This window comes from Nansenia antarctica (assembly GCF_963989245.1).
Source record: "Nansenia antarctica genome assembly, chromosome: 10".
NCBI lineage: Eukaryota > Metazoa > Chordata > Actinopteri > Argentiniformes > Microstomatidae > Nansenia > Nansenia antarctica.
The window spans coordinates 28,933,941-28,961,931 of record NC_137680.1 but is presented as its reverse complement, the minus strand read 5'-3'; the positions used below and the strand labels follow the sequence as shown (position 1 = coordinate 28,961,931).

The 27,991-nt window shown below is 43.2% G+C and overlaps 1 protein-coding gene across 3 annotated transcripts; it reads right to left on the bottom strand.

Annotated features, from left to right (window-relative positions):
- Positions 1–5: 5 nt before the first annotated feature.
- Positions 6–27,991, bottom strand: ntrk1 (neurotrophic tyrosine kinase, receptor, type 1; the record flags this gene model as incomplete). Of its 3 annotated transcripts, none has more annotated exons than XM_080540338.1 (17): positions 27,573–27,991; positions 19,620–19,694; positions 18,221–18,292; positions 15,610–15,678; positions 14,379–14,533; positions 13,585–13,727; positions 12,914–13,052; positions 9,837–10,166; positions 9,340–9,357; positions 8,940–8,998; positions 8,738–8,840; positions 7,463–7,603; positions 6,438–6,568; positions 5,361–5,533; positions 2,533–2,779; positions 1,766–1,924; positions 6–191 (listed from the first exon to the last, which is right to left on the bottom strand). In XM_080540338.1, the coding sequence occupies exons 1-17, from the start codon at positions 27,788–27,790 to the stop codon at positions 6–8; spliced, it is 2,418 nt and encodes an 805-aa protein (XP_080396464.1). In that variant the 5' UTR covers positions 27,791–27,991. The 3 variants fall into 3 exon arrangements, with proteins under 3 accessions (XP_080396464.1, XP_080396465.1, XP_080396466.1); XM_080540339.1 differs by having other exon boundaries at positions 2,539–2,779; XM_080540340.1 differs by lacking the exon at positions 27,573–27,991 and adding an exon at positions 25,582–25,905.

The window sequence follows — 27,991 nt, the reverse complement described above, 5'->3', positions numbered from 1 at the left end:
CCTCTCTACCCCAGGATGTCCAGGTAGACTGGGGGGCTCTTGACCAGAGAGAGGAGGCGACTCTCGATGTCCTTGATGACCAGCCTTTGCTGGGGCTCCCTCTGCCAACAGCCCTGCATCAGGGCGTGCACCTCTTTGGGGCAGGTGCGTGGTCTCTCCAGCTCCCGGCCCTGCGTTATGCACTCGATGGCCTGTTGGGGGGGGGCGCAATAGAGGAGGGAGAGGAGGACAGCAATATTAGAATTCAATAGAGGTGAACCAAAACTCGCTGTGGCATTTTTCTTTACAGCGTCCAAATATTGTCATACTCATACATCGTCACTGTTCATTCGTGAGGTTAAAACCAGCCGTTAGAGATTTCATCAACAAGGTGCCAAGGAGAGACAGAGACTAGCTGGTCCTCAAGTGTTTAACACATTTTAATGAAGCAATATTCACGAGAGGCTATGACCCGGCGGTAGCGGGAGCTCTTAGGGTTAGGGCACAATGGTCAGAAGAGTTCTGGCAGACATGGGGGGGGGGGGGGTTACTCATGTGTTTATAGTGGTAGTAAGATAAAAAATTAAATAAAATCAGGACAGACACTTATTTTGTTTGGTGTAATAATGTGACTTTTTCATGTGTACTGTTTTGCAATAAATAATTGATTACAAAAAAATAAGAGTTCTGGCAGACCCCCCTATCAAGGCCGAGAACGCAACCTCGATCGGCCAATCACAATGCTTGTTCTGATCAAACCGTTGCATAGTGATGTTCACAGAGCTCCGGCGTGTAAGTTTGGGAGACAACATTTGACATTTGAAAAGACATTTGAACCCTGCACCCTGGCGGAACAATGGAATCCTATTCAGCAGAAACTGTCAAATGAAGTGAGTGCACTAGCTTTCGGTTAATTAATCCTTGTCAAGGGCTAGCATGAGATTCAGCCATTCCACCATGGCTACTCCTGCTCAAAAACGGCCTTTTGCTCCCCCATTAAAAGAGCGAGTGATTGAACCTTCCTAAGAGAGTTAGTGACCTAATTCAATGAACACGAGGCCTGTCAGCACTGAACTACATCACACGAGAACCTTTCAGTCAACTTCATAAGTGAACAATGATTTGTACTTGGACTTTTCCAAAATGGCCGCCACCCTATCTCGATGCCCAGATAGAGTATTTGGGATGATTGATCCTTGTCTTCTCTAATTAGGCCACACAGTAATTACGCACGTCCATCACGGGCCGGGAATGATTAGGTTAACAAGGTTAAACGTCATTGGCCCTGGGGCGATGATGAGGACCAATGAGATTAGAATCGAGTGGACGGGAAAAGTGATCTACCCTCCACTTGAAAGGAGAGAGGGTTCTGCCCCGTAATGGCACAGTTGTGGTCACGTCGGAGTCCCACTTCTTGGTGCGCTAACCTGAAAGTGCTGGACTTGGCTAGCCAAGATTACTATGAATGTATTGATTGGCCATATATCAAAAAGCGGGGAAAACCTAGTGCTTTCACCCTATATGCTATATTATATTATGTCCCGTATATGATCCCATATGTCAGGGGGTACTTCCTTTGAGTCAATAATTCAGTAATTCAGCACTTCTCAGTACAACACTCCACATCATTTTACATTTTGTTTTTACATCAAATTACTAAATCTTTCTATGACGATTCTTACTTTTGATGAAGAATGGCAAAAATCTATTCTGGCAGTTGGAAGTTGAATGAATGTTCCCCTCATAGTTGCTATAGTAATTGTAACCCAGGGAACACCCTCCGTACCTCACTGTTGGAGAGCTGGTACCAGGGCTGTTTGCCGTAGGTGAAGATTTCCCAGAGGACCACGCCGAAGCTCCAGATGTCACTCTCCGTGGTGAACTTCCTGTACATGATGCTCTCCGGGGGCATCCAGCGGATGGGCAGCATGGTGCGCCCCCCCACCTGACCAGGGAGAAAGGGCGCTGCGCATTAGACCTCGCATACTGACATTCAACGCCCTTGGGTAAAAAAATGTTTCAGAGGTTTCATACATATGGCAATTAAGCAATAATACAGAATCCGGTCTATGTGTTAAGATATGTTTATCATGGCTGCAATGTGGCTGTAGTAATAAAGTCTTGCTAGCTGCATGATGTACAATACATCTGTTGTATGATCTCATTTCATACAATACAACATGGAGTGTGTACCTACTGTATGCATTTTGTACATTTAGAAACACACGTTTCTACATTTTACAAATGTAGTTTGGCATCTAACCATATATGCAAAAAGCGGCAAAGTGCCAAAAACTTGATAATGTAGACAGTGTCACGTTTACAGTATAGATATTACAGTGAGCATAAATAAATGAATATAAGAGTGAATATACATGAGATGAATATCAATATGATACGTACAGTTAGGATATAATACGTACAGTATGTACGTTTGTAAAAAAAGCTCTATAAAAATAAACTTTGATTGATTGATTGATTAATTGACTGACTGTACATACACCTGGGTTTGCGTATGGACAGTACTGCGTATGTATAAAAGTTCTACTTTACCCTTACCCTGTAGTAGTCTGTGCTGTAGATATCTCGGGACATCCCAAAGTCCCCTATCTTGACCACCAGGCCCTCCCCGACCAGACAGTTCCGTGTGGCCAGGTCCCTGTGGACGAAGTGGAGCGAGGCCAGGTAGACCATGCCTGAGGCGATCTGGGCCGCGATCTGCAGCATCTGGGGCAGGGTGAGCTGGCCCAGCGGCAGGATCTTCACCTCCTCCAGGATACAGGCGTCAGGACCGTGAGCCCTGAGGGCAGGACGAGAGGATGGGGAAAGGTCAGAAGGTCATGGACCCTTTGCGGTTTGCAGGACGTTGTGTGAAGTAAACAGACTAGACTAGGGCTGGCCCATATCGTCAGGTGCAATGCATGACGGAGGGGCAGAAAGGTTACTCTGGAGTATTGGGAGAGGTTACCGTTGTTAGACTTGTTGTGACAGAAATGTTTGCTGGTAAAAAAAAAGAAAAAGAAACTGGGTTCAGTGCTCTGATCCCCATCTGGCCTTCTGATCACCGATTGGCTCTCCAGATACAATGAGGCTAATGATGGGGGGCTCTCCGTACATAGCAACAAACCTTTTTCATCAACCTAGTGACGCAATACACTGTAAACCTAGGCTGACCGAATGGACAATGACTAACATGCAATCTCCAGATTGCCAACGTCCGCCACAATGGAAACCGTCAGCCTGAGACCTCGCCATGATAAAAAGAACTTAACGGCGATGGTTAATACGAAACATAAGGCTTGTAATTCGCCTTGTCGAATAATTGCCAATAATGTAATTCGGAGACGTATGATAGCCTCGACCTTCTAAAATCCAGGGTTGTTCTCAAGTATTACATACACCCACTCTTGCTGGTTCTTCCATTCAACTGAGCAAATCACTGTTGACATGTGTCCATTCATCCTAATATTCCGCCTCTCTACTTTGTCCCGTGCTCTCCTCCCTCTTAACTCAGGAAGTCTATAGTTGTCTATAATATCACTATTAGTTTAAAGGGCAGGTGGTAGGGTAGAAGAGCAGCTGCTAAGAGAGAGAGAGAGAGAGAGACACAGCCAATCTGTCTGCTGGAAATGTGATTTCCATCCATCCATGAACATGTATTTCATACTTATGTCTACGTGTGTGTGTGTGTGTGTGTGTGTGTGTGTGTGTGTGTGTGTGTGTGTGTGTGTGTGTGTGTGTGCGTGTGCATTGAGCCTCCATTCCCAATCTGGCTCCTTGGACACCTGGCAGACATGCGCCATCTACGTCTGTGTCAATGTGTGTGTGTGTGTGTGTGTGTGTGTGTGTGTGTGTGTGTGTGTGTCCGCCTGTCTCCCAGGTGCAGGGTGAGTTCTGGTCCATCAGTATCACTGTAACACACTGTCTGACTTCTCAGTGAACACCCCTACTTGCTCCACACTTCTTTTTATTTTTTTATTTTGTACGAACAGACGTGGGTGTCTTAAGGCTTGGAGAGTGAGTGTCGACGGCGTATGAAACTTGACCCCGATTTCTGTCCAACATATCCTCCATATGTGTTTATATAATATATATAAACGTTCTGAATATTATGACGTTCTGAAACTAAATGCATCTTAAAAACACAGCAGACCACAAAAAAATGCCCTGCCGCATCCTGATTCTTCTGGATTCTTTGTTTTTCTTCCTGATTCCTTAGAGATTTGAACACTAGAACAGCCGTGCCTATTTTACCTACTATTAGAGCCCCGCTCGGGGGTCAAATGGCCATAGGCTTTACAATGGGAATCTGCTACCTACACACAACGACCACTAGTTGGCCGCCTTGTAAATTACCCTGCCTCCTACACAGAAAAACTGCAAAATAGCTTTATACTAGCTTATCCTGATGAGATTTGATTTTGAAAATGTAAGGATACTGGGTGGTAGAACGCACATATCTAGGAAAAGTCATGAAAGGAGGATCCTGAAATGTGATCGAGTGCAAAGGTATAACATTTTTTTTACTAACAGGGTCAAATGACACCACCCATGGCTGTTCTAGTGTTAAGCCTACGACGAGCCCACTACTCTCTCTCCCTCCTTACTAAGTGCTCTGACCACTCCACCGCACAGTGGGTGCACCCTACAGAACGCAGCCCATCCCAGGTCACTGTAAGGGGGCTTTAGCTCTTTGAGTACACATCCAGGTTCGGTGGAGCACTGAAACAGTGGCTAATACAGCGGTCCCTTCGCCACAGGGGAAGTCCGACCCATGTGGTTCCTTGACGTCAGTAAAGTGGATGAACGTCGGTTGAAGGACAGTTGGGGCAGAGCGAGTGGTGTAGAACAATAGAATGAAGCGTTTGAATGGATACCCTACGGAATGCTAATGAATAGGAAGGCTGGTAGGAACGATGGTTTGGTGACCAACATTCAGAATAACAATGCCTGAGAGCAGACTTGTTATAGCCTCACAGTGCTCATACTCAAGGCTTTAGATCGGCGGTCTTGAGGCGCACAAACAAACCCAGGTTTTAAAGGTTCTTTTTCAGTCCCACTCATATATATATATATATATAATATTTTTGGGGGGGGGGATAGAGTTAGTGAAGATAGACAGGACAGTACGGAAAAGAGGGCATGTCAGCAGGGCATGGGCCGGACTCAAACCCATGGGCATATGTGTGTACTGTATATGTGTGTACTGTATATGTGTGTACTGCATATGTGTGTACTGTATATGTGTGTACTGCATATGTGTGTACTGTATATGTGTGTACTGCATATGTGTGTAGTGTATATGTGTGTAGTGCTAGACCACTGGACCACTCCCCAGGCCACACCGAGGTTCGGGACCTGGTCATGTCAGTCACCCTTACCTGAGGAAGCGGTTGAGGTCTCCATGTCTCATGTACTCAAACACCATGGCCAGTGGTTCTCCGTCGGTACACACTCCATAGAAGCGCACGATGTGTTGATGCTGAAGCACTGTCAGCAGCTCAGCCTCTCTCTGGAAGTCCTGCCTGGTCGACTCGTTGGCGTCCTTCAGAGTCTGAGAGCAGAAGAAGAGAGAAGAAGAGAGAAGAAGAGAGATGTCAAACCCAAGGTACCACCATTTTGAACCGTAGGCTATGTCATAAGCCTTTTTCTCTATTGCTAGGAACGTTGGTTCCTAGCAATTTCCTAGCGTTTGGTACCTGTACTGTAGCAATGACAAATAAAGTCCATCCAACATTACTCAGAGGATCCCATCCTCTCCTCCATCCTCCACTGCGTCCTACTGAAACCACATTGTTGATGCATATTAATGTGTATTCTCCTCCCTAATCAATTATTACGTTCTAGGGGATTGTTTTTGCAGAAAATATTAATAAGTGTGTCAACGTATTTTCAGGCTATGACGTGCAACCTTGAATGTAGCTGGTTCGAATTGTGCTTGAGACAGTTTTCTGGTGCTATTTCTTGCTAATTCTCATCGCTGATGCTAATGGTTGCTAATGCCTTCCCTTGACAACTTACCTAACTAACCTAACTCATTGTCATGTTCATGAAACCAGCTTGAGTTGACTTTTACTTTGTGACATGATGCATTATCATGCTGGAAGTAGCCATTAGTAAGGGTAGGGGTACATTGTGGCCATGAAGGGATGCACAAGGTCAGCAACAATACCCAAATAGACTGTGGCATTTAAACGATGATCGATTGGTATTAACAGGCCCAAAGTGTGCCAAGAAACCATTCCCCACACGCATTACATCACCTCCGCCAGCTTGGACTGTTGACAGGTGTACAGGTGTTCCTAAGTGTTTATAGTTGAACACGTGACTAAGAGGTTGACTTTGGGTATGGACCTGTGATTTGGTTAATGTGCATGTCTGTATGAAATCGTTAAGAATGTTATATCAGGCACCTTGGTATTCAATGGCCCTATGAGTGGGCATGGATGACGTCCTACCTTGATGGCCACCAGCATTTTGTCACTGTCAGGACTGAGGTTGGCACACTCTGCCAGGTAGACCTTGCCAAACGCTCCCTCACCCAATTCCCACTTCAGCACAATGTCCTGCCTCTTGATGTGCTGCACACCTGCATAGAAATGAAGAGAAATGAACAATCAAAGTTGGGCAACAACAAACTATCTCTTAAAAGCCTTGGGTAAAAACATGGGACTCTTTTTCAAAAGGGCTGAGACACTCTCAAACAGTCTAACCTCTATTATACCCTTCGGACCAAAAGGTAACTACTAGTGTCATTCTACAGGCTGTATTGCACATGTTCTGACCAGGGTTGCCAGATGGGCCGGGTTTTTATTTTATTTTACAGACATCATTGGCAACAGACATACAATTTAGGGGGCAGGAGATGGGCACCTGCCCAATAGTAATTAGTGGTTTTCTGACAATATAGGTTTTGGGCTGGTTTTTGGTGGATTTAGCGGTTCTTAGACTGTGGTTAGGCTGGAAATTGTCAATCCTATCTGGCAACCCTGGTTCTGACACTGTGTACTATGACAAGACAGACCACAGGACCACAATACCAAACATTGGCTAAAGCAGAAACAGAGTGCCCCACATGTTCTCAAATGTCATAATCAAATGTGACAGCAACTGGTGAAACCAGGAACAAGTCGGCAGCTGATTTAATGTTCAGACTTTTATTGTGAAAAATGTAAATGCATTTCAGCGTTGTTGAAAATCAATGACACCCTCGCTAGGCAAGCCAAAACATTGCAATGCAATGGATTCCGTGAGTAATCCCGACTACTCTACACTAACTAGTGGGGATTACTCACCGAATCCATTGAATTGCAGTGTTTTGGCCTGACTAGCGAGTGTGTCATTGAATTTCAACAACGTTGACATTTATTTACATTTTTCAGAATAAAAGTCTGAACGGTCCGTCGGTTGGCGACTTGCTTCCGGGTTTCGCCAACTGCTGTCACAAATGTGATACTCAAGTTGTTATGCCCATCCCACTCACACATGTCTTTGTCTTTGATGATGCCACAGAAGTACTGAGGGTTCTCCACAAAGTTGTCGTCTGAGGTGGGGGGGCTGGCCCCAAAGTTCATGAACCTGAGGGACACGGCCAGATCATCCTCTGTGCCCAAGACTGAGGAGCCTGATGGGACAGAGAGAGAGAGAGAGAGAGAGAGAGAGAGAGAGAGAGACAGAGAGAGAGGCAGAGAGAGAGAGAGAGAGAGAGAGATAATACTTCCCAAATCACTTTTCAACCGTTTATGCATGAATTGTTCAATCAACAGGGAGTTTGGTCATCATTTATAAGGCCATAGAGCCGATTTTTCACATCGATGTTGCTGTATTTAACGACTTCCTTGGTTGCTGATGAAAAGTATTAATAATCAACACCACAATACAGCAATCAGCCCAGCATTGACAGGAAACGTCAAACAACTGAAGTGGAAGTCTGAATAATAAGCAACTCTTGCTGCTGCTGCTGCAGGCCATATTAAAAGCCAAACAAGTGGCCCTAAAATGGTAAAACCCACTCAGCAAGGAAAACCACAGAACCCCCAGAGTCCCTGATAGAAAATGGAGGAACGGGAGCGAGCAGGGAAATGAAACGAGGCGTCCGGGACGGGTGGGGGGCCACTCAGGCAATCAGGCCCACTTAGGCACTTTGCTAGGGGAGGGGCGGGGGGGGCTATCACGCCTAGCCGGCCTCCATCAGTCTTCTTTAATGGCTCAAGCGGCAGCTAGGGGGGGTTCCAGACGCTGTTCCCTTTGCATGCTGTAATTAAGGCACTCTAGCCAAGCCGCCGAGGCTGACAGTGTGCAAAGTTACAGCCGAACGGAAACCCTAGATTACCCAGCCTCCTCCTGGTGCATTACCTTCAGACAGCAACACAATGCCCGCTGCGGAACTGTTGCAGATGAAGTGATACGGAGAAGAAAAAAAAATCATTTGCCGATGTTCGCTGGCTTCAAGCTCGATCCCAAATTGGGAGATTAGTTTTCATGTTGTTGAAAAGTCTAGTTGACATTTTTGGCAAAGATGTCATATTAATAGTTTTCCTTTCGGAATCTTCATGAATAAGCCGTTTAAATTCAAACGAGACAGATACTATCAAAATTGGTCCATCTACAAGAGTAGGGAGTAAAAGTGATGGTGAATCATCTAAGTCCACATCCCTATGTGTAAATATGCAATGCTTTGTGATAGCTGGTTCAGATAACAATCCCCCAGACTGATATCTGCAGTATCACCAAGTACTTGGTATAAAGTTGAACTTACGATGAATACCAAACTTGGAGTGCTGGCCACACTTGTTGATGACCAGAGCCATGATGAGGAGAAAGGTGCAGGCAAACACAGCGAGACCAACTGCCACTGACACCTGTGCACAGAGGGCAGAGAACGAATGATCATTAGCCTCCCACACGCTCCCAGTTAGCTACTGTCTGAGCTGGCCGAGACACAGTCAATAGTTGCTCACCCCAAACACTCGACTCTCTAGGTTCTCAGTGACGTCCTCATTAGAGTTGTAGGTGGGACCTGGGGGTAACAGAGGAGGTCATTGGTCATATCAGTATCATGATATCGAAGCACTTTTTTTTTTTGTCTATTATTCAATTGTCACTTTATTTTGTTGTTGTTATTGTTTGTGGTCAGAGCTGCTGTAACGCCTGAATTTACCCTCGGGGATCAATAAAGTACCTATCTATTTATCTATCTATCTAACACATTCACTGACTCGAATCAGATTAATTGAATGAATTTGAGAATTCTAAAACAAAACATAGACTAATGACACAGATTGCTCTGTTTTTCATCTATTTAATTCATATTGCATTTCTAATGAGAATAATACAGAAATCATTAAAAGATCAGCTTACTTGGATCCTCATTAAGGACTGGCATTGAGAGAAAGGAAGACACATTTAGGTTTAGTATGTTGTTTACACAGACACATAGTAACAACATAATACACATATCCACAAAAACCGCTGACAAAATGGTATGGAAAAAACGTTCTTGTCCACACAACGTGGAAAAGAAGCCACGCCCCCTTTGAAAACTCGGACAAACAAACAAACACTCGCTCAAATTCTTCACTGACAGTGACTGACTGACCGACCGACATTCAATGACTTACAATGGCGGGAGTTCAAATTTCTGATTTACAGGTAAGTTTTTTTTTAAAGATGACAAGAATATTTCGTCTAGAAGCTTTTCACCATCAGATATCAGCGAGTTGTTTGTCCGAGTTTTCTGCCTGTCGTGACTTTTGCTGTGATATGATTGGACAATTTCTATTTTGGGGGCGTGGCTTAGCGATAGTTAAGTAACTAACTATTCATTTATAAGTCTGGACTATTGTCAATCACCCTACCAGGTATGATCCCCTCAGGGTCCCCCTCAAAGGGGTTGTCCATAAATATCCCTGTTTCCGTGGCCCGGGCGCTCCCCAGTCTGTTCTCCACAATGAGGGTGTAGAGGCCGTTGTTGAGGTGGGTGGGCTTGTTGAGGAACAGGCAGCCATGCACCACAGAGCCGTCACCGAAGTCAGGGATGACCTGGGTGTAGGTGTACTGGCCCTCGATGAGGATGGAGCCGTTGTAGAGCCAGCGGATGGTGGGTTGTGGGTTGCCGTCCACGGCGAAGGGAAAACACCAGTGGTGCTGGGGCTCGGCCTTTCTCAGGAAGATGATCCTGACCGGGACTGGGGGGGGATAAGAGACTCAATTCACTAAACCTGATCATTGTACAAATATGGTACTTTTATCAGATGAGTTTATGAGAAGACATAAGAAATGAGTGCCTTACATAATCTTGTCTCTTTCAAGTAGATCAAGTAAAACCCTACAAGTTTGGGAAATCACGATTTGATCCAAAATCCAATTTACGTTACAAAATTATAATTATCGTCGTGCTATTGTTATCCACACTCCATCCATCCATCCATCCACATGTTTTCCCTTTCATGCTGAATTTGCGGTTTGCACCATCCGCAAACCCACTTCAAACATACAGTATGGACAGTAGACTCCGAGTGCCTGTACTGTCTGTCCCTCTCTATGAGTTTCCATGAATCAATGCTCTCCATCTGCAGTGACCTGTTATGAATAATGGATCCTAGTGTTTGTTGGGGCCCCTGACCACAAGAGCTACCTGGAAGCAGCGAGTGGACAGGATACCTACAGGAAATGGCCCCTTCCGATCGAAGACTGTGCTGGCGCTCTGAGCCCCCCCCGCGCGCGCTCACGATCCACCGGCCATTCCGCAGCTCTTAACCCATGACCCTGCCTGAGAAAGTGCTGTGCTAAGGGGATAGCTCGAGATTGTCTCCACGTAAGGCTGCTGAGGTACTTTAGCCACCAGTGAAGATGAGGAAAAACCCACCAGGTTTTTACTAATTGACCCCCAATTACTTCTGTGGGAGCAACTGACTGACTGGAACCCTCATGGAGTTTTGCAGATGTCTGTCTGAAATGAAACCTGTTGTTGAAGGAAGTAAGACATTGTTATCCGGTTATTAAGTCGTGACGTGTTTCCGGGTCTAAAGTTGGCTGAGGCGCTCTCTTCGAAATGCCTCAGTAATAATAAGAATTCATTATATTTATATAGCGCTTTTCCGAGGCTCAAATACCCTGACAATATGGGGAAAACGGGAAAGTTCTGTGTCCCTTGTTGTATGAATAGATCCGAGTCTAAAAAACGATTGAACTGTCATTCTACCGCTGTAGTTCACTGGTACTCTGGTGCGGGGAATTTCTGGTTTGGACCCGGAAATTGCTAAACGTCACGTCTGACGTCAGACTTAACAACCGAATTGTGTGTCGTATCAGATTTGTTCATAGATAGATTTGTTAATTGTTCAGGCACTTAGTTTCCGAGGATTCCCATCTTAAGCAACCTTCTCCGAAGCGGTGCTCCTTTGTTTTGATCCGTCTATTGAATGGATGGAAGCCTCTACATCCGCTACAACAGCGACCGCTGTGGAATCAGTGCTGGAGAGAGAGAGAGAGAGCCACTCTGCGGACTGACCGAGCTCTGTAAACACCCCACTGTTCGGGGAGGTAATTAAGGGTAATTAAAGGGCTGGCGGTTAACGAGTGTCCGTCGACCAGGGGGGTTGATGTTGATAGATTAGCCGCACTAACGCACTTACAGACTGCCAATCACCACCGCCCCAACCCGCTTTCCGGAGTAGGAGGGGGAAAGTCCATTAGCCGAGACTTAAATCAGATCTTAACCACGGTTATCAGCCCCCGTTTTCCTGACGCTCATTATCTGTCCCCCGATGCTCATGCATTCGCCTGCAGTTGATTGTGCCCCCACTCTTTTTGGGCTTTATTTTCCAATGAGTGTCACTGAGTCAGTGATATATGATATTGTTTGGCCAGTATTTTTGTTTTCGGTAATGTATTGCTAATGCATCACACTCTCTTGTGTGGGACCGCTGGGTGCTGTCATTTTCAGGTGTTGTTCATGTGTAACTTGGAGTAGCTCAGTACTTCTCAAAGAAAACAACATCTCAAGTCTCGTAACAGGGTACAGGTGCTAACTGTAATCAAATGTATTGTAGGCTACAGGTTAGGGAGGTATTGAGAGAGCCGGTTGGAATGGAGCTGCTGTTTTGTTCTCGGTTTAAAGTCTGAATAAAGTTAATAAAGAAGTATATATATCACTAATGCATTATTTCAGTACATGTACAGTACATGTATTACGAGTGACAGCTGAAGAAAAGCTAGCAAGGGACCAGCGGGGATGTTGAAGTGGAGTCAAAATGTAATGGCTATTTTTAACCACACATCATAGAGGCCCCAATTAACACAGAATCATTCTCTCTCTAGCTGTGCATTCTAGTGAAAAACAAAACCACTGACACAATCTGTTCTCCCTCTCCCAGAGTCATCTTTTAATTATTATTAATATTATTATTATTATTATTATTTGTTTTTCTGCTTTTTAGTAGAGACCGACAGGTAAGATGGGCGAGAGAGAGGAGGGACGACATGCAGGACATGTCGACGGCCGGAATCGAACCAGGGACCCCGCGATGGCTGACGCCCCAGTGTGCTACGCCACCAAGCGCCCCCCCGAGTATGAACTGCACTTATATAGCGCCTTTATCCAAAGCGCTTTACAACGGCCTCTCATTCACCCATTCACACACACATTCACACACCAATGGCGGCAAGCTACCATGCAAGGCGCCGGCCCCGCTCACTGGGAGCAATTTGGGGTTCAGTGGCTTGCCCAAGGACACTTTGACATGTGGCCAGCCGGGGCTCGAACCGCCGATCTGCCAACCTTGCGATCGTTAGACGGCGGCTCTACCTCCTGCGCCACAGCCGCCACCAAGCGCCCCCCCAGAGTAGTCTTTAATAAGTCTGTCATATCTCCCTGACACAGTAAAGTTTACAAGAGTCTCTGGCACCTTCGTAACAGTTCATTGGCACTTACATTCAATGTCCAGCTGCACCATCTCCTCCCCAGGCCCGGCCCGGTTCTCTGCCTCGCAGGTCAGGTTATGGAGGTTGTCGCTGGAGGACACGTGTGACATGTGGAGGACCAACTCCAGCCTGGAGCCCCAAATCCTCTCCTGCAGATGGACGACACAGAACACAGTGGATGATAGGAGTGAACAGTACCGTTTTTTTTTTTTTCAAAATATGTTTTTAGGGCATTTCTGCTTTATTGGGATAGTGACAGTAGAGATTGACAGGAAGGAGAGATGAGAGAGAGAGAGAGAGGGGGGGGGGGATGATATGCAGAATATGTCGATGGCCGGAATCGAACCAGGGACCTTGCATGCGCCGTAGTGTGCTACACCACTTATATACCCTGACAGTACTGTTTACAATCATTGGATACGTCTGGGTAGAAGTTTGGGTCTATGGCATTCAAACATCAAGGATACAGTGCATAGACAGTGCATCTGAATCTGAATCTGAATACATCACAATCACATTTCCTTAGAATATGACCCAAATGTCCAAGCTACAGTGTATTTGGACAGACATAATGATATTACCCAATATTAAGATTTTATTAGCTAGACCTTTTAAAAAATAAAAAAAAGTTTCAATAAGAGACGTAATGTAATGTATTTCCTTAGTGGAATCACCCAGTACCTGCACAGTGTAATTGGAGTGTAGTTGGTCTGTGAGCCACCTCACAGTGGGGGTGGGCACTCCTGTCACTTCGCACACAAACGTCAGGTTGCCCCCCTCCTGGGTCTTACTAACGGAAGGGAGTATGATTACCTCCGGCACACCTGCAAAGCAATGAACAAAGAAAGTGTCTGAAAACATGTCATTTTACACTACAACACTTACTGTAAGTAAATTTCAGGACCCTCCTTTCATGACTTTTCCTAGATATGTGCGTTCTACCAGCCAGTATCCTTACATTTTCAAAATCACATCAGGATAAGCTAATATAATCCTAATTTGCCGTTTTTCTGTGTAGGAACCAGGCTAATTTACAAGCGGCCAACTAGTGGTCATTGTGTGTAAATAGCAGCTTGAACATTGTAAAGAGGCGGCTCTTTTAGTAGGTAAAAAAAAGCACGACTATTCTAGTGTTAATACCTTCAAAATAAGTGGAACTTGCCACTGATGCATTGCCAACTCAGTTAGCAGTGCAGCTAGTCCAATAAATTCCACCGAAATACATAGTTCCGGTCCTAGTGACGTTGCGCTAGAATGACGACCACCTGAAGTAAGACAATGCTGAAATACTACTTGAACAATGACTAAAACACTATACATACCTCACCTTTTCTTACATTCATATCAAGTGACGATATTATATCATAGCATACAAATTGTTCATCATACCGTACCCAGGTAATTACACAGTAATAGCATGTTTGTTATTTCCATATTGATTGATGTACAAATGTTGATTGATGTACAAAACCCACTGCAATTCTCCATCATTAAGGAGTCCAAGGGTAGGGCGTGGCCATCTGAGAGACAATGCAGCGGTTGGTTGTCCAGGTCACCACGTTCATTATGCTGCCACTGCTGGAGCCAATGGATATCACAGGAGCACACTAAAGGGTTGTCCCTCAAAACCCTGAAGGAGGACGGAGACAAAATAACTATATGTGACACGTTCTAGTGTCAACACAAACTCACTAGTCAAGCTAAAATACTGCAACGCAATGGATTCGGTGAGTAATCCCCACTGCTACCTAGTTAACTAAAACACTATCTAACGCTTTACATTGTAAGCAGGCTCACAGAACAAGCTGTGTTAGTTGACTAGCGATGTGTCATTGATTTTCAACAATGCACTTATGTATTCACATTTTTCCGAAAGAAAAGTCTGAACATTACGTCGGATGCTGACATGCGGACCAAAACACTAGAACATGTCACATATTTGGTCATGAATTCTTCACTCAAACTGAACTCCTCAAGGCTGTTGGTATCAATGAGGGCACATTTTAAGCGGAACATTGAGAGCTTGAGAGTTTCAGTATTGAATAGTAAAGAATGTTCTGACAAATAAAGGAATGGTGGTATGCTGGAATTACTCTTGCAATGTGTCTAATCTTCTATGGTATTTTAGAAAATGGTCCTCTAGGGTCTTGTATTCATAAAGGAAAAAAAGGGGAAATTGGTCTTATATCATCAAAAATAATTAAAGGGGTATTGTGCTCAGATGGAATGATATGATTGAAAGGGGCAACCTGGAATTGGTACATCTTTAGACTTCTACATTAATGACATATAGCCATTGATTATAGAAGAATCTAAGTTGTAAATGTTATAATATAAACTAACCCCATCAGAACCCAAAATATTAGCTGATTTGAATCCATTGTTTGTGGACAATGTAATTGTAAACAAACACTGTATAGTGTATAGCTTCAAAACATGGTTAAAACTAGATGGTCAGTCCTTACATCCACAGTAATGTCTATGAATTTGAGAGTGGTCACATGTTTCCAGCCCCACCCCTCAGCTGTTTACCAAACAAAGAGTTGTGGAGACCACTTTGCTGTTTTCTGAATCCCAGATTGCTCCTTTAAGGTTTGACCAATGTGCATACTGTATATGCAGTTTGACCAATGTGCATATATGCAGTACTTAGTAGAAACTATTAAAGAAGTGATATCTCCACTCATGGCACAATCCACTACTCACAGGTTTAGCAGGGGAAGGAGATGGAACACCTTCCAGCTGATGTGTTCCAGGGAGTTAGACGCCAGGTTCCTGTTTGATTCAGTAAACAAACATGAACTGTCAAATGTTTAACAAGACCAGCAGAAAATGTCATAATAAATGTGACAGCAGCTGGTGAAAGCGGGAACAAGTCGGCAACCAATCAAAGTGTTTGGAGTTTTATTCAGAAAAATTTAAATACATTTCAACGTTGTCGAAAATCTATGACACACTCGCTAGTCAAGCCAAAATATCGCAATGCAACGGATTCATTCGGACCTAGTTAATGTAGGGTAGTGGGGATTACTCACCGAATCCATTGCAGTGCAATATTTTGGCTTGACTAGGGAGTGTGTCATTGATTTTCAACGTTGAAATTAATTTTAATTCTTCAGAATAAAAGTCTGATAATTTGGTTTGTTCCCGCTTTCACCAGCTGATGTCACAAATGTTGAACTTATTTCACTATTCATAGGATTTATTGTGAAATATGATTCCTAACTTTTTTTTCTCCCTCTTTTTTCTTACATAGTTAAAATAAATAAATATATAATAATAATAATAATAATAATAATAATAATACAATAATGTTCTGATGTGATCACTCTCTTTAGAACAATGTGTACCTGCTTTGAATCACTCTCTGGGTAGAAACATCTAATGCAGCCAAATGTGGTTCTGATCAATTACGGCGGCAAGTATTAACATCAAGTGCTACGTTCACGAACTCTACTGGCACACCTGGCGGTGCTCTCTCTGTGCTCAGTACATTAGATGATTAGCCCAGAGGCACAAACACTTATCACAGAGGGAGGCCGCGGCTTGGCCATATAGAGCAACAAATGGACTGGAGTTATATTAGCCTGATCAGGCTGCATGATTTGGGGAGGGATAGGAGAAAGCAGCTCAGGTTTTATACAAATCATGTACCATTACATTAGGAGTGCTAGGTTAATTTATAAACATACTAAGGCTACATATTTTAAGGGTGGTGTTTTTTGTTTTTTGTTTATTTTTACTTTGATGGTGGTTATTCACTCAATAGGAAGTATACAGTATCCTGGTATTTTAATCTTTATTTTATCCCTGCTGAAGATCACCGCCAAGGATGTAAATAAAAACCTCTCAGAAGATGACAGCAGACCACACTGGGGAGGGGCGCTCATGCAAGCCGATACATATTCACGTTGGCAGGGGCAATAGGGGCCAGCAGGGGCTCAATTATTTGTTTTCCTTGCTCCCAAAAGTTCATGTCAGATGGGTTAGCCAGTGGGGCATATCTATTACCGGCTCGATGCCTGCCTGGCCCACAGGGGGAGATGGTGGCCGGGAATAGCAGCTGCTCCTCCTCGCCCCGCTCACACAGAGCATCTTAAGAGAACCGTGGAGGGGTTGGGGAAAGAGGATCACGGAGAAACAAGTGACAGGCTTCTAGAAGAATCTAGAAGACAGTATTGTGGTATGTCTTGGAAAATGGCCCCCAAGTTATAGCATCAAAGATGCCCCCTCTCATGTTCTCGCCCTGCTTTGGGTGGGGGCCCCCCAATCTGAGAGACACATCTGCCACACACCCCCGCACCCCCTCTGTGAAATATTGATTAAGCGATAATGGACCCTTAGTGGAGTGTATTTATTATGCATCAGTTGTCGATAATCCGGCAAAGTGAGCGAGTAAAAGGTGACTGGTGGATGTCTTCTCCAATTTCTCGAGAACCCCCCCCCCACCCCCCAACTTACCTTACCCCCCCCCCCCCCCCCCCCCCACCTCCTAACCGCCTGTCTTTCAGATAAACAACATTGGACATACCGCACATACCGTAAAATGATGAGGACAAGATGGCAACGATAAGGGTGATTGCCATGGATACAGACAACATCGATGCTACTCTGATTCTTGTTTGTTGTGCTGTACTGTACAGTGTGTCCTTTCAGTAATGATGGAATATACTCGCTCTTCTTATCAAATAGATTGGCAATTTCTGGAAAGGCCTGGTGCCTAGAAATAGTGCCTTTTACTTCATTTGTTCAAAGAGTTCTGTTTATATCGGATCAACCTAATCTTTCAACTGTAAATTGAGTTGTGAACAAAATGTTTCTTGTAAAACAAATGTAATGCACTGTCAAATCAGAGGTTAAAATCCATCCCACGTGACACATTACTGAGGAATCTTTGGTTTATCAATGTATTGGTGCCTCATTATCCATTAATTTTGGATAACAGCATCAAATGAATGAGTAATCATTATTTTTCAGTAATGTAATGTCTGTCAAGTAATTAAAAACAATCTTGATAAACAATGCCGATAATATAAATGAATCATAGACATTACAACATGATGAAGTTTAATTGTCACCCAATAATTCATATTCCCAACATAACAAATATAAATGTTTTATAATCTGCATTGAGTAGTAATATGGGGCTCCGATTTGAAGCTTGATTGGCATAATGGAGAGAATGTGTGGGAATGCTTTATACATACAACAGGGCTGGAGGGCTTTCTCATGATTGACAGCGACAAACTGTCTAACCCATGCATGGCCAAGACATGTAAAGGAAAGACAATCCTTTTGTAGAAACAAGGCCACTTACACATACTGGAGCTTAAGGTTGTATTGGAAGGCATTAGCAGAGATGTGCACCAGCCTGCAGAATGTGACCGTGCTGGTGAAAAACAGAAGATTAATATTCATTTTAATAGAATAGATTTTCACAATAGAACACTGAGACAATGGAGGTCAAAATCATTTGTTTTCCTAATGTCAGGATGTATAAAGAATAGCATTGTATGAATAAAAATGGATACGATCCAGTCAGAATTATCTATCTGACAGGCAACAATACACCATAGACATAGGCCCCTATTATATATATACTTATTTTGTTCAGTTCAACCTCAAACATCTACTATTTTTGAATAGCAATACATGTTACAGTAACAGCAGAATTGTAATTGAACTAGCAAATCCCCTCTCAGAATCATGGCTTATGTAGAACAGAGTTACCCCCCTTAATTGAAAGCTCTATAAAGGGAATTGAAGGTTATGTTGTAATGTTTAAGACTATATAGATTGCTCTAACATGGCTGTCCATGTTGGAAGGGGGGAGTGGGCCAGGCTAATGCACTGGGATATGACATATAGAGATGACCACTTAGTGAACGGACCAACGTAACACATGAACTGAAGTTAATCAATTCAACTTACAATGTTTAACGTTATATACAGTCAATACATAACTAGGGACCTGAGGAATTCTTTACTTGTTGACAGTAGTTTTAGTGGCATCCCCCCTGAAATAAAAACAGTCAAAATCATCCCCCTTCTAAAACTGCCATCCGCCCTTTCCATCTGTTATGTCATTTTATCAATGAACGTGGTATTACTGCTATTTCAACATTTAGTTTCGCGCATATTGAGTAAAATACTGTGGGCGAGGAGGGGGCACGCACACATGCAATGAAATGTTTACCAAGTCACTGACACTGAAGTCACTGACGCTGTGGGGATGCTAATATTGTCCTCATATGATAAAATCCACCGATCTACTTTTACAACTTGAGTACTGGTTGTAGACCAGTGATACTCAATACAATACTTTAACCAGAATACATACAGTATACCAATCAAGAGTTTGGACACACTTTCCCATTCAATTGAATGGGGAAGTGTGTCCAAACGTTTGACTGGTACTGTATACATATACATACACTTCTCTATTAACTTCTCTATTAACAATGTTCATCGGGAGAATCATATAAGAAAAATCCAAGTCAAAAGTGTTAAAGTCTGTGGCTAAGTGTCTAAACTTAAGTGTTGAAGCACATGCAGTGCTGCCTTGAAGATATGCTTTGAATTACATTTTGATAATGTTACAGGTCAGGTGGTCAAGAATTTCTCAGGTCCTTATGTAACACAGTGAAACAAATGTATATCTACAAACATATAGTCATTTAACATGATCAGAAAGTACATTTGGCCAGGTAACTCACAGATTCTTCAGCTCTCTGTAGTTGGCAAGGTCTGTATCTGTAATGTTCTCCAGGTTGACTTGGTTTTCAATATATCTGGTTGATGAAAACACAGAAAAAGAATACTGTTAAAATGGAAGCATTCTATTATGGCCTTCTGCACATGGACTGTGTTAAGGCCTTGAATTGAGTGAGCAATCTTCTAGGAACAATGAACAACACATACCATAGCCATACTACCAAACAAAGATGACAAAATTCAGTAGTTTAAACTATGATAACAGCGCATACAAACATTAGAAAAAAAACGATAGCTCTTAATGGAACTAGTAGTGGAAAAATGTTTTTAAAATATTGAGTAGTATCCCAGCTAGCAATTTTTGGTTCTAAAAATGTTCAAAGAATGTTACCTAGAACGTTCTCGTAATGTTTTCAGCGGGAAGTTTTCTTTAAGTTCCCAGAATGTTCTAGGATAACGATAATTTTCTAGGATAAAACATTTTTAAAATGTTGTGTGATAACCTTCTTAAAATGTTAAGTGACAACATTGCTAGAACATTATGCCCTAATGTTCTTGAAAACGTTTTCAGCGGGAAGTTTTCTTTAAGTTCCCAGAATGTTCTAGGATAACGTTCTCTAAAAACATTTTTTAAATGTTGTGTGATAACCTTCTTAAAATTTTAAGTGACAACATTGCTAGAACATTATGCCCTAATGTTCTTGAAAAAGTTTTCAGCGGGAAGTTTTCTTCAAGTTCCCAGAATGTTCTAGGATAACGTTCTCTAAAAACATTTAAAACATGTTGTGTGATAATCTTCTTAAAATGTTAAGTGACAACATTGCTATAACTGTCACGACCAGAGGGCGGAACCCAGAAGCAGACAACGGAGAACAGGTAGTACAACAATAATAGTGATTTATTGTAGGGAAGGGGTGTCAGGGGGATCAGGCTGGAGGTAGGTAGAACAGGCAGGGGGTCAGGCAGGTAGGCAGGTAGTCAGACAGGCAGGGGGTCAGGCAGGCGGAGTGGTCGGCAGACAGGCAGGGGGTCAGGCAGGCGGAGTGGTAGGCAGACAGGCAGGGGGTCAGGCAGGCGGAGTGGTCGGCAGACAGGCTGGGGGTCAGGCAGGCGGAGTGGTCGGCAGACAGGCTGGGGGTCAGGCAGGCGGAGTGGTCGGCAGACAGGCTGGGGGTCAGGCAGGCGGAGTGGTCGGCAGACAGGCTGGGGGTCAGGCAGGCGGAGTGGTCGGTAGACAGGCTGGGGGTCAGGCAGGCGGAGTGGTCGGTAGACAGGCTGGGGGTCAGGCAGGCGGAGTGGTCGGCAGGCAGGCAGGGGGTCAGGCAGGAGAAATAGTATTAGGCAGGCAGGGATCAGGCAGGGAGCAGGGTAGTCAGGCAGGCAGGAGGTCGGCAGGCAGGGAATCCTTAACGGGGAACAGGGAGAATAGGGTTAGGCTAGGGTAACGGGTAACGAACTAGAGTAGAGGGAAAGAACACTGGAACCAACCATAAATGGCTACGATCTGGCGTTGACTGGAAGCAGGAGCAGAGCTTAAGTAGGAGCCAGTCGCGGTCTTAATCGGCCACACCTGGCACCACTGATAGACGGCTGATGAGCCAGGGGCGGAGCTGTGACAAGAACATTATGCCCTAATGTTCTTGAAAACGTTTTCAGTGGGAAGTTCCCAGAATGTTTTTGGATAATGTTCGGTAATAACCTTCTTAAAATGTGAGTTGACAATATTGCTAGAACATTACACCTTATTGCTAGAACATTACACCTTATGTTCTCAAAACATTTTTAGCTTAAGTTTTTTGTTTGTAGCCAGAATGTTTTAGGATAACGTGCTCTAAAAACCATTCTAAAAACGTTTGCTTATAACCTTCTTAAAATGTTTACTGAAAACCCTGTTAAAACATTATGCCCAAACATTCTTGAAATGTTTTTAGCTAAATGTATTTACACATGTAAAAGTTTGATAGCCCTTTAAATTACAGGCCGTTAATTATGCAGTAATTACTGGAAATAACCAAGTAATATCCATGTAAAATAGACATGTAGAATGCTAGTAATTGTGCTAGCTAGCTCCCAAACCTGTCCCAAACTTTTGGGCTGGTAGATTTGCTTCACTCACCACCAGCCAAAAAACCAACAACAATGACGTGAATCTATTGAGTGGCTGGTCAAATCTGAACGTTCACCAATTTGTCTGACAACACACACGCTCGACGTTATTCGCATTAACGGTTAGTTTGTGGTCAAGAAAGTAAATGTATCCATACAAAGTAACGTTAATCAATTAAAAACAGTTATTGTAACCTTACCGTTTAATCCACAGTGTCCCGTTCCCTTGTGCTGTCTTCAACTAAAACCGTCTACCTGCGCCCGACCACGGAGGTGAACTGAACATCTCAGTCAGGCGTGAAATCTAATCAGAGTCGTTTGATTGGTCTGAAATCTAATCAGAGTCGTTTGATTGGTCTGAAATCTAATCAGAGTCGTTTGATTGGTCTGCCACGTCCTCAGCCTCCTCGGTTATTGGTGCAAGTCTGAAACTTGAATTTTTAATAACATCCCAAAAACATTTTCGGAATGTTTGGGCATAATGTTTTAACAGGGTTTTCAGTAAACATTTTAAGAAGGTTATAAGCAAACGTTTTTAGAATGGCTTTTAGAGCACGTTATCCTAAAACATTCTGGGAACAAACAAAAAACTTAAGCTGAAAATGTTTTGAGAACATAAGGTGTAATGTTCTAGCAATATTGTAAACTCACATTTTAAGAAGGTTATTACCGAACATTATCCTAAAACATTCTGGGAACTTCCCTCTGAAAACGTTTTCAAGAACATTAGGGCATAATGTTCTAGCAATGCTGTCACTTAACATTTTAAGAAGGTTATCACACAACATTTAAAAAATGTTTTTAGAGAACGTTATCCTAGAACATTCTGGGAACTTGAAGAAAACTTCCCGCTGAAAACATTACGAGAACGTTCTAGGTAACATTCTTTGAACATTTTTAGAACCAAAAATTGCTAGCTGGGTTGATTATAATTAGATGCATGTGAAAGTCAATTGAGAATATAAATTCAAAATAATAAACAGCAATGAAAACATTGTTTCATTAACATTTTTCCTAGATAAGTATGATTTATGACACCCAAGTCTTTATTATAGTGGATTTTGCATTTTCAAAGTTAGGGGCATCATGTGCATAAAAACGCTACTACTCATCATGCTGTTGTTCGCCCCCACCTATTCCCAGGGGTCTGACACTTTGTTACTAAGCATCCTCTGCTCCAGCCTCTCCAAAGGGCAGCCCCCCTAGATCCACCAGAACAAAATATATGCACTTTTGAATGTGTACACAGTACCAATTGTGCATTATTGGGTACAGTACCCTTTAATATTATGGGCTATTTTGGGGCTTGCAAAGGGTGTCTTGCACCCTGAGTATACCCCCTTGTACGGGTCACCCTTGGGACTAGGAGCACCGTGTCAGGGCAAGTGCTTTTAAAACCCCAATGATGTCCCGGGTCAACTGGACCCGAACAGTACGAAAGGGTCCAAAAAGTGAACATCACACAAGGGTTAAGAAAACCTATTTCAATATGCTATCTATGCGTTTCTTATTACATAATAAATGACATGCTCATTTGTATAGAGCGCAACAGTGTGGATCCGGAAGTAAATTTTGCGTTATCGTGTAACATTATCATGTAACATTGTGAGAACATTTTGTAAAAGAACATTCTATAATCTGTTACCTAAACAATGTCCCCAAAACATCCATGGAATGTTGCAGGTAAAACGTTCTTCCTTTGTTTACATATCACATTACAGGAACATTCTAGAAAAAACGTTTTGTGATCTGAGGCATCAATAACATCCTGAAAACATTATCCAAATGTTGCTTTGAAAATGTCCTTCCTTTGTTATCGTGTAACATTGTGGGAACATTTTATAAAAGAACATTCTATAATCTGTTACCTAAACAATGTCCCCAAAACAATCTCAGAATGTTGCACCTAAAACGTTCTTACTTTGTTAACATTTAACGTTATAGGAACATTATTTGAAATGGTAAACATCCTTAAAATGCTCTTTGAACATTAGATGAAAACGTTTTCTTTAAAACATTAGCAGAACTTGTAGGGAATGTTAGCCAATGTTGTGGGAACATTCCCTGCTAGCTGGGATGTGAGCCTTTGTACAAATGTTGTGCTGAAATTGTGTGGGCTTACAGTCTGACCACTGATAGCAAAACCAGACTGAGGAAAGACAGCAAACCACAAAGCTAATATCGAAACTAAATCTACTGTAGAGAAGACTTGGAAAAACAACTCGCCTTGAGAGCCACAGAGTTGACATCATCAATAACCCATTTTCTCACTTTTCCAGACATATTGTACCTCAGACCTAACGAGTGGACAGTAAATCAACTCAACTCAAGCTCCCATTTAACCACAAGGTCACATTTCTCTCCTCTCGAATAGTTTAAAAAGAGAGCTTGATTCAAATCTATACAGTGGATGCCTTAGTGGATGTGAACATGCTACAGAGCAATTAACTGGGAAAAATACACAAAGGGAAGAGTTTGTAAACATCAACAACCAGAGCTGGAGAAGGTCCTTGGTTGAATAGATCAGGAGGAGGAGGAGGAGAAGTAGATGAAACACTATGAAAAGACCAAGATGGGGGAAGATTGACGTCACTATTTCCTCTTCGAACAGTTCTTTGTCAGGTTACAATGAGATAGAGCTCAACTCTGCCCAGCAAACTCCCTGAGTTATCTGTACTTCAAATAGACACACAAACAACAAATAATCTATGTTTAGTGCTAGATCTAGAACTGTAATGCTGCAAATGCATACCAATGTTTAGTTTAATATGCCTAGGCGCATTGTTTCAGTCTGTCAGTACACACAGTCAGTCTGTGTGTACATACAGTAACAGTACAGTAAACAAACAGATATTTATTTGTGTCTGATTGACCTATGCAGTGGTAATGTGATTACAGGGCAGGTGGAACCAGAATCACCAATCGCCCAAGCTTATTGGATTGAACCAAGTGGGTAATATTTCATCTATTGTTCTCTGGCTGGGTCCTCGCTGGCAATTCGCAAAATTGCATTTATAACTTAGCGAATGATGAATTCCAGCCCCTGTTCCTAAGTTAATGGCCCCTTGTTTGCGCTGTGTATCGGCTGTGTTCCTTTGCGCCGCCAATACAGCGAAGTGTTGTCATTTACTGGCACGAAGCATTCCCTCTGAAAACATTATGCCGATATAGCCATCTCACTTATTGATTGAATTGCTCTGAGTGGATGTAGTAGTAACTCTGCTGGAGTTCAGCGCAACACGTTCAGCCACAGGTACTGAGAAATGGTGAGAGAGAGAGAGAGAGAGAGAGAGAGAGAGAGAGAGAGAGAGAGAGAGAGAGAGAGAGAGAGAGAGAGAGAGAGAGAGAGAGAGAGAGAGAGAGAGAGAGAGAGAGAGAGAGAGAGAGAGAGAGAGAGAGAGAGAGAGAGAGAGAGAGAGAGAGAATGACAGACAGACAGACAAACAAATAGACAGACAGACAGGTGGAAAGAGAAAGAGACAGATAGAGAGACAGACAGGCAGACAGACAGACAGACAGATGGAGGGAGGGAGAGGGAGAAAGAGAGGCAGTCAAATAGCTGGATGTAGGAGCTGTCTCCTCATAAATAAGTTTGAGCGTTAAGTTTGAGTGTTAATTGTTGAACCCAGCAGCAGAGAACAAAGGCAGCAGGGTGGTACAGTAGGCTACAGGGAATTACATGTTATTCTTTCATTCCTTTTAAAAACGTCAAGTACTGTATTATACAAGACGAAAAGCACTCTTCCATGAATCACAGGTAGACGTTTTCCATGTCTATCCATTTCTATTATGGGTTAAGAATAGCTGATGTGAAGTAACACATAATTGCTAATGTACAAAGTAAGTAGCCTTTAAAACCTTGCAGACATGACTCTTCCCTCTGTTAGTCAGGCGGTAGGTAGTTCAGCACCCATCGGGATACACTGAATAATGTCTATGAATCCTGCGTTTGATTTGGTGTCAGTTGATATTCTTCTGTGGACCAAAATCCTCCTGTTTCGTAGGTCTTGACTCTAACTGAGAACGGACCCCACAGGTACCAGATCAGAGATCGTACCCTCAGAGATCCTTCATGCTTCATACTGCTCATCTCTCCATTGTAGACATTGTATTAACCCTTTAAAAGATTCTGGTAGTCTGGTGGTCACATCTCTTGACGTCACACTTCACTTCACACCTGAATCCAACAATTCCCAACTGCCACAGCAGGGTGAGAGTCAGACAGTCACCAGGTCAGAGTCTTCCATCCACTCTTCGGCTCAGAACCACGAACCGTTTCCAGTCACCAAGGAAAGCACAGTGTCACTGAAGCAGAGTGGATATCAACGCAATCCAACAGCCCAGATTGCTCCTCTACCACCAGCTCTTGTTCTTATCGATAGGTGTCTACTCACAGTGCATAGAGCAGCGGTAAAGACCATGCTCACCGAACAAGACCTGAGGATCAAAACAGACTCAGTCTCCCAGAGTGCCCTGTGTCATTAATGTGAACAGTGGACAGTGAAGCATTTCTTCTTCTTTTGGCTCTAAACTCCAACGGTTGTGATTTGAAATTAAACAATTACAATGAGGTTAAAGTATAGATTTTCAGGGCACCAAAAGTAATGGGACAATTGGCTTGACAGGTGTTTCTGGTAGGTCTTGTGTGTTCTATCACATCATTTGTAGCAAAGCATAAGAGAGCTGTAAAAATGCTTCACTCTCCCATTACTTACACAGACCACCGTACATGCAGACAGTGGTCTCAGGTGGAACAGGTATTTCCAATTAAGTGTTTTCATCAGAAACGTAATTAAGGAGAAATGACTTTCCATTTCCAATTATAACCAGCATGTATGGGTCGACATCATGAGGAGCGGAGAGGCACATTGAGACATTGATGAATTTCAATTGGGCAATCTCAAACACCATCTGTATGTGCGTGATGAATACTTGAATACTCATTATTATTCCTGTCATGGTCTGCTTCAACCAATATGTATAATCAATAACCAATAATCAACTGGCTCCAGACACTTTAGACCAAATCATATATCCCATTTCATCCTTTTCTAAATCAAAAATACTCTATCTAGATAAAGCAGCTCTGTTTGAACTTGTCAACATCAGTTCTTTGAAACATTACAAATAGTGTCATCAAAGTAATTACAAGTATCATAGGCTGGCTCAATTAGAACCAGAATCAGATCAGATTGCTTTTACTACATCTAATGTACGGGTACACAAGAGTAAAACTCTTAGGTTCAGGTTCCTTGACATTGGCATTGCAGCAGAATACAAAATCAACAATAATAGAATAAAGCAGAATACAAAATCAACTAATTATTCTAGTTCAGACCATGAGCCTTTCGACACACAAGCAATGATCAAGAACATCCGTAGAAGTCGCAGCCGTAAACTGACCAAACTCATAGTATGTATAAATAATACATAGTATGTTTGAACAAAAACTATTCAATCCATAGTGTTCTAATTCTCTTCACTCCATGAAAATTAATGGAAACCAATCACCGTAATTGAACTCTACCTTCCGTTCGACAACATTAGCTTCCTCTTGTTGAAACAAGCACTTGTTGTTCTATGCCAAGCGCGGATCGAGACGGTTGTGCAACATGAACTAATACAAGCGAGTGAACAGATGGACTGTCCTGACACTCACATTACTACACCACCAGGACAGAGCCAACGGATAGATAAGCACAACATGAGCTTATCACATGAGGAAAAAAAACAGCATGCAAACTTAACAAACCCACTCGCATTGAGCTAGAGGCAGAAAATGGCAGAGAACCAAACCATCACACCAAACAACCAACCAACCAACCAACCAACCAAACAAGTGCACTCACATTTCGGTGACGTTCTCGCTCTCTTGCGGTGCCAGCGCGGGGACGCTGGCGATTCCGTCAGGCTCCAGACACTGCAGCATGGCGAAGGAGCACCTGCAGGCCGATGGACACCCTCCCAGGGCCGGCGCCGGTGCCAGGCAGAGGGTGAGCACCAGGGGCAGCGCCAGGGCCAGGGGGGCCGCCCATGGAGCCACGGTGGTAGCCACTGCCACAGCCATGACGGGCGACTTTCACAGGGAAGGAGAGAGGAGAGAGAAAGTTCTTCAAGTTCTTCTCAGTGAAGTAGAGAGAGTCAGGCCTGAGCGAGAGTAAACAAACAGTGGGGAGGTGCTGGGAGCTTCCACACACACAGTCCTTCCTTCCCGTGGCTTGTCTCTCGCAGGGTTGTGATCCCAGCCTGGAGGCTCTCTGGTTATTGA